Source organism: Falco punctatus, assembly GCF_963210335.1.
Source record: "Falco punctatus genome assembly, chromosome: 3".
Taxonomy (NCBI): domain Eukaryota; kingdom Metazoa; phylum Chordata; class Aves; order Falconiformes; family Falconidae; genus Falco; species Falco punctatus.
Genome location: NC_137582.1, coordinates 49,915,703 through 49,928,338, shown reverse-complemented (window position 1 = coordinate 49,928,338; position 12,636 = coordinate 49,915,703). Strand labels below are relative to the sequence as shown.

The 12,636-nt window shown below is 38.3% G+C and overlaps 1 protein-coding gene across 12 annotated transcripts in view; it reads left to right on the top strand.

Annotated features, from left to right (window-relative positions):
• The window catches only part of SNTG1 (syntrophin gamma 1), a 372,531-nt gene that overhangs the window by 184,829 nt on the left and 175,066 nt on the right, over nt 1-12,636 (top strand). For 7 of the 12 annotated variants that reach the window (XM_080381499.1, XM_080381498.1, XM_080381502.1 and 4 more), the window contains one exon: nt 1,999-2,133. In XM_080381499.1, coding sequence (XP_080237625.1) covers nt 1,999-2,133 — 135 coding nt within the window. Of the gene's footprint in view, nt 1-1,018; nt 2,134-12,636 lie in introns of those variants that run through there. The other 5 variants (XR_013927241.1, XM_080381496.1, XM_080381505.1 and 2 more) reach the window with 2 other exon arrangements.

The following is a 12,636-nucleotide window of genomic DNA, read 5'->3' as shown; positions in this document are numbered from 1 at the left end:
AGCCCAACAACACTGAAGTGGTTCATTACATTTTAGAGTGTCTGATGTAAATAAGACTCCTGAGTGTGTATGACTGATCTTTCCAAAGGCCAAAATATTTTGATGTTCCCAAAATTGGTCTCCTTGTTCAGACTGAATAAGCTCAGTCCATACTCATTTAGAAGCCAACTTGAATTTTAATTTTATTCTAAATGGCTAATTATGTCTGCTGTGGTTATCTGCCTCTAATTTGCACAAAGAAGCCCCTCAGCAGGGAGGCAGTTACTATAATCAGGGGCAGAATTTAATCCATTGCCAGTTATCCTGGGAGGTGGAAGGGCAGGTCTGCAAACTTTTGTGCAGGAGAAAGACATTTTACATTTTTATTATTTGCCTGTCCATGTCAATCAGTTTCTGTCTCATCCTGTTAAAAAAAACAAAACAAAACAAAACAAAATAAAACCTGAATGTTAGAACAAGGCTGTATGATGTCTTCTGACCAGAGCTTTCACTGACCTCTGTGTGAGTTTAGTGTGTAGACCTCTTCATTTTTATTTCTTACTTAACTTAAAAATAATAAAAACATCAAAGCCACTTTCAAAGTTATGGCTGACTTATATACATTCGTTACTAGTGTCCAAGGGAAAACAATTTCCTAAGCTTGAGTGTTGAGCATGGAGCAGAAGTGACAGAATAGTTTGTTGGTGGAGGACATTACGTAGAGCTATTTAAAGGTTGTCCTTGACCTTTCCACCTCTTTTAAAACCTCTTGAGAACAATTTAAACTTTTCTTCTGCCATTACCTACAGTCAGTTCCATATTTGTGTTTGTTCTCTCCACACGATGGATGTAAGGTATCAGAGCACATTATGGGGAGATCTTCTAAATTCTCTTTTAAACTGTTGTCTGAGAAAGAGCCCTTGGATTCAGCCAGGTCAACCTTGGCAGTTAAAGTTCACAGCAAGACTTTTGTTTCTTTGATCTCTCTAGCCAACTTTTTACGGAGCGTGGATTGATATCTGACCTGAATGAATTTTGTATATGAATTTTCTTCTGAGATACATACATGTATACTTACATATCTGCAGCTACGCAATACATAGGTATAAGTATTAATATTGGTGAATTACATGCTGTAAGGCTAAATCTTTTAATTGTTTATAAGCAAATTTCTCATACCAAAAATGCTATACCAACATGACTTTTGTCCATTTATGCAGTGCTGTAGAATGCTATTTTCAATGCAGCATTTAGGGAAACATTACTAAATACTGCAGGTACTTAATCATGCAGACTTTTCCGCTACTCAGACCTCTTATGTATAGTACTCAAAATAAGTAGCACAAGTAGGTACTAGCAAAATGAAGCTGTTAAGTTGTTGGAAAGGCCTTTATTGTATATTGAAAAGTCCTACAGAATTCAGATCTCTAACCATAAATGTAAAACACAGAAGTGAAGCAAAAAGAAAGTTACTAGACGGAGTTGCATTCTTTGATCTCTCTTCTATTATTCTTAACTTCAGCAACCTCATTTGAAAAGGAACATAAAAGCATAACGAAGGAAAAAAGATTAGGAAAGGTCCACTACAGGTTCATGTAGGCTGTCAGTGCTCATATCTGGCTAGTTTGGCAGTGTTTTACGTATTTCTGTGTCAAAATCAGTGTAATATGTGGAACATCAGCTTTCATTTCCAAGTGAGGTGTCATCATTTAATAAAGAGATGGAAAGTAAGAGCAGAGTTGCTCTGAAGCAATCTGAAAGGAGTTTCACAGATTCATCATGGGCAGAATAGCACTTTTTTATTGCAGTCTGCCTTCGCTACTTGCTGCTGTAACCATCATTCTCTTGTAGTCTGAGCACAGTAAATTAATGCAGTGATCACTGGTAATAGTTTTGGATATTTGTTGATGTATTTATGGTAACTGTACCTATCTCAGCTCTTCTGTTTCAAAATACCACTTCCAAGTAATGCAAAATGCTGAGAAAACTTTTTTTTTTTCTTTATTCCTTCCTTTGAAGACAAAGACAGGGATTTGTTTGCTGCAGGATGGTAACCAGGAGCCTTTCAAAGTGCGACTGCACTTAGCCAAAGATATTTTGATGATCCAGGAGCAGGATGTGATCTGTGTGTCTGGTGAGCCTTTCTATTCTGGTGTAAGTAGTTTTTATTTTTTTCTTTAAGATGTACTTTATAAAAAGCAAAATTACTCTGTGTGTATGTGTGTGTGTGCATATGTGCAAATGCATATGTATGCATTTACTCCCATGGTTTGATATTCCATTTTATTCTGTTAACACTAAGTATGTTTAACCTTAGCAATACTCATCTAAGAAGCAGCAGTAAGATAATGAATAAGTTATATGCATGACTGCAGTATTTTTTCTCTGCACTCACCATTGAATATTGGAGCCACTGATTGAGATAGGAATGACGTAAGCGTTGTGATGGCACAAGCACACATATCTCAATGTACTTACATATCTGAGTATTGTCTGTAGAGTTGATAAGACAGTTAATGGATAGTTGTTATGGCAGGGCTTTGCTGGTAGAGGACTTACCTGCTATCCTCTGTTGCTTTCATTGCTTCATATGGTAGCACAACACCAGACTTTGTGCATGCTGCCAATCCATGCTGTGAAGATTACTGGTTTTACCAGCACATCATGTTAATAAAGATGGACTTCAGCTGGAACAGTGTAATAGTGTGATTTATGTATTACTTTTTTTACATGATGTGTCACATTCCTTGTTTAAGCATTGTATTGAATTTTGTGGATAAGAAACTGAGCTTTGCAGGCAATTATTTGAAAGATCTCTAAAATGTAACACAGAATAATATTGTAGGTTCTGGAACTACTCTAATGCTAAAGTTTTTATTTAATTATAGAAGATAGCAAAAAATATTATAAACTATTTACTATTCATTTCTATAGACATTTTTATAGATACTGTAATTATATTTTGCAGAGGCATTTTTAAGATATATGGAAAAATATCATACCCATTCTTGTCTCATTTTGAGCTAAATAAAATCATCATAGGTTTTTAAGTTAAATCTTGTGAGGCATAGCAGTGTAATATCTGTTTATGCAAATGTTGTGTGACTGCTATTATGTCTGTCTTTTATTAATTAATTGCTGCTGTTGCCACATCTCTGTATCTCTAAAAAGAAGTGTAATAAAAAGATAGAAAGCAGAAACCAGAAATAAATTGATGGAATGTTAGCAGTGCTGACAGTGTGGAAGATTAATGGAAAATGTATAGGAGAACCCATCTCTCTGTTATGAACATCTCAAGGTGAATGGTTCTGAGTTTTTCTCTGAAACAAAAGGAACACTCTGCCTACGTTGTCTCCATACAGGCTGGGTTTCTTTGCATGACAAATTTGACGTTATCTTTTGAGACTTTCATACTGTGCAAATAGAATTTACTAATACAGGTCTGTGTGCTTTATATGCAGTATAGGTGCACCTTTTAGCAATCAAACAGTACCATTCCTCAACATACAGGACATCTAGAAGCCCAGAGAGAAATTATGAGTTCAAGCTCAGTCTGTAGCTGTTCAATTAGCAACAAACTCAGCCAGCAAGGGATGAAGTGGCGGCAGCAGTAAGGTCTGTGCCCAGGCTATCGAGGTGGGCAGGGGGTTCCTGGGTCAGGGGAACCCAAGGAATTGCTGAATACCCTTCCAGGAGCCAGCATGTCTCACGAGCGAGGCTGACACATCTTAGGCATTTCAAGGAGCAACTGCGGGAGATATAAGTGGCCCTGGAGAGCCCTAGTGAGCAGGACATGCCATGGCAGTTCACACAGGAGGGCCCACAGGGAGGGCTGTGCACCCTGCACAAAGGTCCACAACCCAGGGAGGCACTCTGGGTCCCTGCTGGGATGGTGGGCACTCCCCTCAGGGTTAAAGCCAGCGTGTCCACGGAGAAAGCCCTGCGATGTTTGATGCATCCACCCAGGCGGAACTGGTAAGGAAGGAGGCTTCAGCACAGGTGGCAGGTTGCCACTAGTGCCCTGAGCCTTCTCCTGAAGAACAGGTAAGTACCTGCCTCAGGTGTGCGCAGGCTGACACTGTTACGGCAGGCGGCCAAGTTGCAGGAAGCAGTTAAAAGGCTGCGCAGTATTAGGGGCTCTGAGGTGGAGACTGACAGGAGGCTTCAGAACCAGCTCCTGTCACAGACACCCCAGAGGATGAGGCACCTTGGACCCTAGTGACCGACAAAAGCAGGCCTCTGCTTCAGTCCCCACCCTCCTGCATCACAACCAGAAGCAGATATGAAGCTTTAGCAGCTACAGACACCCATAAGCAAGGTCTGTGTGGAGATACCGTACCAGCAGCACCTTGGTCACTGCAAAAAGACACGCTGGGTGCTTGCAGTGGGTGCCTGTTGGTTGGGGGGCACTGAGGCGCCCATCTGCAGCTGGTAGGGGTCGGGTGAGGTGGGCTGCTGCCGGGAGCTGAGGTCTGAGGTACTGCGGGGAGGGGGCCACATATTGCCCAGAGCACAAACTGCTGTGTCCTCTGGTGCTGTTCCACATGGGCACGAACGGCACCACGAGCCAGAACCTGGGCAGAATCAAGGAAGACTGCAAAGCCCTGTGACTGCAAGTGAAATAATTTGGTGCCCAAGTTATTTTCTCTTCCGTTTTACCAGTAAGGGGAATGGGTGCAGCCAGAAATAGGCATATAATGCACATCATGTAAATGTGGACTTCCAGCTGCTGCTGTCATGAGGGTTTTGGCTTCTATGGCAATGAGACATTCTTTGACTACAGGCTGTTAGGGAGGGATGGGTTCTCGCTGTCGAGAAGAGACAAGGGAATCCTTGGCAGCCAGCTGGCCAACTTGCTGAGGTGGGCTTAAAGGTGAAGAACTTGGGGCAAGGGGTCCAAAGTGGAAATGCTCTAGGCCATCGCATCTAACTGGGGAATAAGCCAGGCCAACCACAGCAATATGTTCCTTAGCTGCCTCCCAAGATGAGTTTCGAAATACCAAGGACCTCAAGGTGTGTGTGGCTATGGTGGATCCTCTTGCACCCCTTCTGGGAAACCGGCATGCTCCATTACCTCTCTGAAATGCCTGTACACCAATGCATACAGCACAGGGAATACATACGAAGATTTAGAGATCTGTGTGCAGTCACAGGGCCAGATCTCGTTGAAATTACAGAGATATTGAGGGATAGCTTGTGTGACTGGAATGCTGTCATGGATGGCTGTGTATTTTTTAGGAAAAACAGGCCAGAAAGGAGAGGTTCCAGAGTTGCTCTGTATGTGAGGGAACAAGTGGAATGCATCAGGCTCTCCCTAGGGGTGGATGCAGAACAAGTCAAGAGCTTATGAGTAAAGATTAAGGGGCAAGTCAGCATGGGGGATAGTGTTGTGGGTTTTTGCTTACAGGGCAACTGATCAGGAAGAGGAAGTCAATGAGGCCTTCTACAGACAATTGGAGGTAGCCTTACAATAACAGGCCCTGCTTCTCATGAGGGACTTCAGCCTCCCTTTTATCTGCTTGGAGGACAACACAGCTAGGCTCATGCAGTCCAGGAGGTTGCTGCAGAGCATTGATGATAACTTTTGTGATGCAAGTGGTAGAGGAACCAGCAAGGCGAGGCATGCTTTTAGACCTTGTCTCCACAGAGAAAGAAGTTCTGTTTGGGATATGAAAGCTGTAGGCAGCCTTGGCTTCAGTGACCATGAGATGGTGGGATTCAGGATCCTGCATGGAGGAAGCAGGGCAATAAGTAGGGCTGCAACCCTGGACTTCAGGAGGGCTACATTTGGCCTCTTCAGGAACCTGCTTGGAGGAATCCCATGGGTTAGGGCTCTGGAAGACAGGGGAGTCAAGAAGAGTTGGCTAATGTTCAAGCATCACTTCCTCAAAGCTCAATATGGGTGCATCCACATGAGTAGGAAATCAAGCGATGGGTGCAAGAAGCCTACGTGGATGAGCAAGCTGGTATTGGCAACCCTGAAACAGCAGAAGGAAGTTTACCGGATGCAGAAAAAAGGACAGACCACTTAGAGATATATAGAACCATTGTCAGTACATGCAGAGAGGTGACAAGGAAGGCTAAGGTCCATTTGAAGTTAAATCTGGTGAGGAAGGTCAAGGACAACAAGAAAGTCTTCTTCAACTACGTCAATAGGAAAAGGATAACTTGGGAAAATGTGGGCCCGCTGCTGAATGAGGTGGGTGCCCTGTTGACGGAGGACACAGAGAAAGCGGAGTTACTGAATGCCTTCTTTACTTCGACCTTCACTGCCAAGGCTGGCCTTTCCATTTCTGAGACCCTGGAGGCAAGAGAGGATTTCTGGAGAAAGGAAGACTACCTCTTGGCCAAGGAGGATCACGTTAGAGATCACTTCAGCAAACTTGATCTCCAGAGTTCTCTACCATCTCTGACCATTCTGTGATTTTGTAACACACGGTGTTGCATCATTAATCCACCAACCCCATTCTGGCATTACTTATTAAAAGATCATATCACTCAAAAATATGATCTTCATTATTGTGCTGTAATATCTATTACTTTTGCTGAACTTTTTATTTAAATGTCTTCATGCAATGTATATTTAATTTATTTTTTCTTTTTTTCCCATTTAACAGCAAGGCTTTCTCTGACAGTTTTGCCCACCTGATTAGTTTTGCAATGGCACTGTAGAAAATAGTGGGTGATTTGCTTCACCAATTACATTCCTGCTATCTTATCTGCATATTGAATACATAACTCATTAACTGATCAATATTAGTGTGGCGATGAGGAGTTTCGTATCTGTTGGAAGTGTCATTGTTAGGCTAGTGAATTTTGAGCACTTTACCCTGATTTCCTCTGGAATTCAGACTAGGTCTTGAATCAGTATGTTCATTCCAAATAAGGAGGATTGGTATTTTGCAGACAGTTAACTGTCATCTTGTCACAGGTCATTTGCTTTCATTGTATAGCATGATCAGACAAGTTCCATGGGCTTTTTTTTTTTTTTTTTCTTCTTCATTTTTTCCTCATTTTTATTCCTGATTTATGAGGTTTCTTTTTTGTTTTTTTTTTTTTTTTTTGTTTTGTTTTGTATTTTTTTTTATCTTTTACTTTGCTTGGTTGATTTTGTTTTGTCTTACTTTCATTCTAGATGACTGACCACATCTATTTTTCTATATTCTACAGAGCAAGACCAAGTGTTTTCATTAGCAACTGGTATTGAATACCTCATAGAATAAACTGAATAAGAAAAATAAATTTTTTAACTAAGGGACAATAGCATTGTTAAATTTTACAGACAAGTAGCTACAGTAGAAGTCATTTAAATATGTTTTAATAAATAATATTCAAATAATTTTATTACAAATTTTACTTACTCAGTTCTGCACTGTTAAGGAGCAAAAGGCTTGTTACTATGTTTCTAGTTCAGAGCAGTGACTCTTCTGTTTGTTGGATCTGAAACAATTGGCATGCCCCTCTGTGTAGGACAGACTTTAAACAGGCAATTAACGTTCCAGTGGTATCCTGATCGGCATTCAGTGGAATCATATAAATTAAATCGATGACTCCTTAGGAATGAGGTGTTTCTTAATTTCAGCATACGGGATAAGGACCTAGTTCTTAATTTAGAACACTTCCTTTTTGGTGGAAAACAGTTCTAGTTTCTGAAAACTGAAGTGCAAAGGAATCTTGTTTCTTATTTCATTGTATACATTTTAGAGTAAGAAAATTATATGCATAAAAGATCATAAGCAACATAAACAGTGTTAAACACTAAAAAAAAAAAAAAAAAGAATCTGTTTCTTTAGTAGACTGAACAAAATGATAGTGTTAGTGAGGGTCCTGCCGCAATTGTACTTGTAGATTAGATCTAAATTTGAGCATCAATTGCATCAACAAGTATTACAGAGATTTCTTTGTGTGCAACAAGAAAGACTTACTTTCCAAGAGATATGAACAGTGGGTTCTGCATTATGCTGCTAGTGGTTATCTGATGTCGTTTTGAACTCCAGTGTGAATGACCAGAAGTGAGATGAAAACATTTTGTGAATCTCGGAGTAGAAGGCACTGTCTTTACTAATCCAATTTAGATCCTTGCCTGTAGAGACAAGGATTGTAATATGGGGAGTGTATGTCTGAGTTGGAGTAGCTTGTGTCCTGAAGATATCTATGAGTCCCTCTGTGGGAAAAATGGAAGACAAGACTGGTGACTGTTAGGTCAGGTACACTTTTTTTCTCCCCTAAAGAACTGGACCTTCATAAAATATTTTTTGGTAATTGTGGTATTGCTAACAGACAGCTTTCTTATGACTGTTATAAATGTCCATGACAGTTTATTGTCCTACAGAACAGTTAGAATTTTTATTCTTTTAACCTGAAAAATAAATGCCCTGAAAACAGCTGAATTAAACCATGTAGGAACTTCATCAGTATTGATGATGAAAATATTGAAGATTTTTTATTTCCTTTTAAAATTACTTCTTGAATTTCATGAAATTATAGGCACAACATTTTGCTATATGGTGTTCCAGATGACAGGTAAGGCAACTCCCAGTCTTTTTAGACTTATAGGTCAATACCCTGGACTAAAAAGGATGGTCTAATACTGATGTTGCTGAAAATTATGATCAGAGGGAGGATAGCCTAAGATACACCATGTCTGATCTGAAATCGGACTCTTCAATAGAATTTTTCCTAGGAAAAGTTTTAATTTTTGCAATTCCAGAATAGTAAAAAAAATATTTTAGAGTTTATCCTTACAATTTCTATCACCTTTTGTGAACATCTGAAATTTAAGCAAAAGGATTATTGTATCTTATCATGAATAGTAGTTTATACATCAAGGGAGCGGTGGTGGGGTTTTTTTCCCCTTCTTTTCTTTAACAGATTTTATTCATTTGCTAATCGTACCCAGAAGTTTTTCTAATGGAGTGTATGTAAATGTATGATCCATAAGCTACGGATATGTCAGTGTACCATCTGACAAGATGGATGATTTGATTCTAAAAGACTGAAAATAAATGGTGAGCAGCTGGCAAGTTGCTAAGTTCAGCTACCAGGACAGTTTACATTTTTACAAAGTTTTCTTAAGCATTCTGATAAGGAGTCATAGATTTTTCCAAAATAATGCTAAGTCACCTGATGATAAAATAAAGATGATTCTCATTTCTTGTCAGTAATGTAATTCTATGCTGATGTGTAGTAATGCATTTTTTAATTAAGCAAATATTTTTAGCATGTTTTGAGGTTAACGATCTTATGGGGAGATTGATGTGAAGATCATTCTTCATTTCAATACTAATAAAAAGTGAATGCACCTTTTAATTCATTTATAGAGCAACAGCTCTCTGAATAGTATGACATTTGTTCAGAGAGTTAACTGAGCTTGATACAAATAAATGTATTTGAATATAACCTATGGATCTAAATTTTTTTTTTTGATAGAGGAAAAAACCTTCATCAATAAGATAAGCACCTGTTCCAAGGTCAGAAAGTAACACTAACTTAAATTATTTAACTGTAGACAGACCAGATTTCTGGCATTGTTAATCACACAATTATTATTCTTTTTCTTGTAAATATAAGAACACATTATATCTCACTTTTAAAGTTGCCCTTTTGCTATTGTGAAAACAACTGTGTTGAAAGACAGCTCTATAGAAAGCCCATATGGTACTACAAAAAAAGTATGTCATGTTAGAGATAGTTTTTCAACTTACATACTTTACACAATAGCATGGCCTTCTTGATTTTTTTTCCAAATTTGAATGTTAAAGGTGGTATTAAATCTTAAATACAAGTATAGATTCAGAACTTATCACTTAACTGTGACTTGCCTGAGCAGTCAGATTAAGTCATTATAATTTCCCTTGCTTGCACATTTTACAGTTCTGGAGACTTCCTGAGACTCTTATCTGTTACATTGGATCATTCTCTTTTGAGTTTTAAATTTTCTTTTCATATATTTTGCTGAAGGTAAAACAAGTTCAATTAACATTAGCAATGTTAATGAGTAGAAAAATAAATAAAGAAAAAAGTGAAAAGTTTAAAAGGGTAAACGTGGTTTTGATTTACTTTCTGTATTATATTTATTTCTGTATTTAGTTACTGTTTTGATTCTGATGTGTGATTGAATAGTATGAATGATGCCAAAGTGAAACTCCCTGTCCTGGAGAGAATTGCAAATACATGAACAGACAGGTCACCTTTCAGGCACTTTCCAGTCTTGTTATCTTCACAAAACTAACCGTAAGAATAGTGATTTTTTTTGTTTGTTTGTTTTTATTATTATTGTGTGGGTATCTGTCAGCTATTCAGTGGAATGAATCCATTTTTTTCACAGAAGTCGTCAAGTATCTATCAGATGGTAGTAACCTTCCCCGCCCCCCCCCCCCCCCCCCCCCCCCCCCCCGCCAATCTGGACTGCTTTTAAGTGACAAACTGATATTATGTATATGTGATCATTTATGGACAACCTAAGCCAGCTTATTTTTCTGCAGCTATTTAAAAACTTAAAAGCATAGCAATCTACTGGGGTTCAAACACAGGACTGCCATTTGAAAAGACAAATTTGAAATAGCAGAATAGCTTTTTCTCATGGAAAGAAGTTTTTCCCCCATGAAAAAGGAAAATATTGCAAACCAGAAAACACTTGGAGAACCTAAAGCATTGATCAACGGCAGCATATGATGTGTGGCAGTAGCTGGAAACTATAGCTGTAGCTATCATGGAACTACAGAAAGTGTTTGTTACCAAGCATAGTGGGAATTAAAATCCATATTGACTTTGGGTTTGTGGGTTTTTACTGTTTTATTTCTATATTAAGAAATGGAGTACTTTTGAAATAAATCAATCCTTGGAGTAGAATTTTTTCAAGTATAGACTTGGGTAAATATTTCTGCCTTTAGGCATATGCTTTAGGGCTGGGAACATTCTGAAGTGAGAACAAGCGAAGGGTTGAGTACTCTTGCTGGTTCCAGTCAGTGTTAACACTCTACACAACACAGCTGCCTTTACCATCCTCAGTATCCAGCATGGCTGCAAATGAAAGGGGTTTTCCAACTGACCAGGCATTCTGCTACTGTCCCTTACTGGCAACCTTCTCCAGTTGCCTGAGAAACTGAAATAAGGAGGCAAGCTTTGAATGTCACACAATGGAGTTTATAAGCAGATGAGCAAGTCTGCTGGCAAATCTTGTTAACACTATGAATTCAAAGTGGGATATGACTGACCTGTGTCCTGTGTCCTTTACACTCTGAGTGTAAAGTTTGACTGCTTGTGTCAATTAATCCAAAGAAATGCCACTAAGAAAGATCAAAGTGTTACCAAAAGAGGTTATAAAATCTCCCTTCTTGAAAATGTAATAAATAATTCAATGAAAACAAATAAATTCTCATGACATTTTCTTGTTTCAAAATGTGGTGGGATTACTAATAGCTGATAAATTACATGAGAGCATGGCCTTGAGGATATTATGGCATCAAATGTTAACGGGTTCATTTATGAAGTTGCTGCCAGTGTATTATATCTTTATATTTCATTATTCCATTTAAAAAATTCAATTCTAACATTTTTCTCCTTTTTTTCCCTACATTTTTCCATGTCACTGTGCTGTTGTAGATTCTTGCTCACAGTATTCCTCTTTTCTCACCCACTGTTTTGTTCTGCACCCATTCAGCTTTTTTCCATATGTATAGTACCTTGGTGTCTGTTCTGTCCACTGTGAAATGAGAAGTCTTGTTTTCTGTCTGGACCTAGATAAATTAATTCTTTATATCTTTAGTCTTGTAAGATGAATAACCAGACACACCAGTGTCTCAAACTGAAAATGTAATATTTATATCCTAGTAAAAAGGTTGAGAATTGGAATATTGAAGTTTCACATGCTGTCAACTCAGTTTTATGAAAAGTTTTGAAGTCTCTTCATTTTGTTACTCAACTGTTACTTGACTGCTTTCATAGAAAGATTATAAGATCACATTAGATTACTGGTTTGTATTATACAGAATAAATAATTTGAATTACTAAGTGATCATTTTTGTTAAAAGTCAATTAAGAACTATACTTCCTTTTAGATCGCATACTAGTCAGCATGAAATATTCGAATCTTTACTGTCCCATAAGATTTATCTATTAAAAATGACATAAACTCTTCACTAAATGTAAATAGTTAATGATTATATAGGATTCTGTTTTCCTTTCGTGACTATTTACTGTTGCTGTGTGGTGACATGGTCATTCTTTACTTCTAGTTGCATTTAAGCTGATGTCCATGATCTCAAGAAGGTCATACAGATTATAAAGAGGAATTTTAATATCTCTATAATGAAAGCTTAAAAAAGGCATTGCTTCTGTTTGACTGCATAGCTCTGAGGAAGAATTTTTTTGCCAGAACTCTTAGCTCTCCTTTCCAGTCAATGAACATATGTGTGGATGAGGAATTTTCTGAGTTAGAGGCATAGAAAATGCTGACAGCTTGGCAGCAGCTTTGAGTTTTTCAATAAAATGATAACTGCTTTTGTTCTGTTCCAGGAAGCAGCTTCTAAAACACTCTTCTGAATCTTGAGTATAAGGATCCTAGGAGCTCTAACTTTCCTGCTCTTTGGTGTAATGTGGATAATAAATGTGATACTGGCATTACAAGTTCATGGGACATTTTGCATAGTCTTCCTA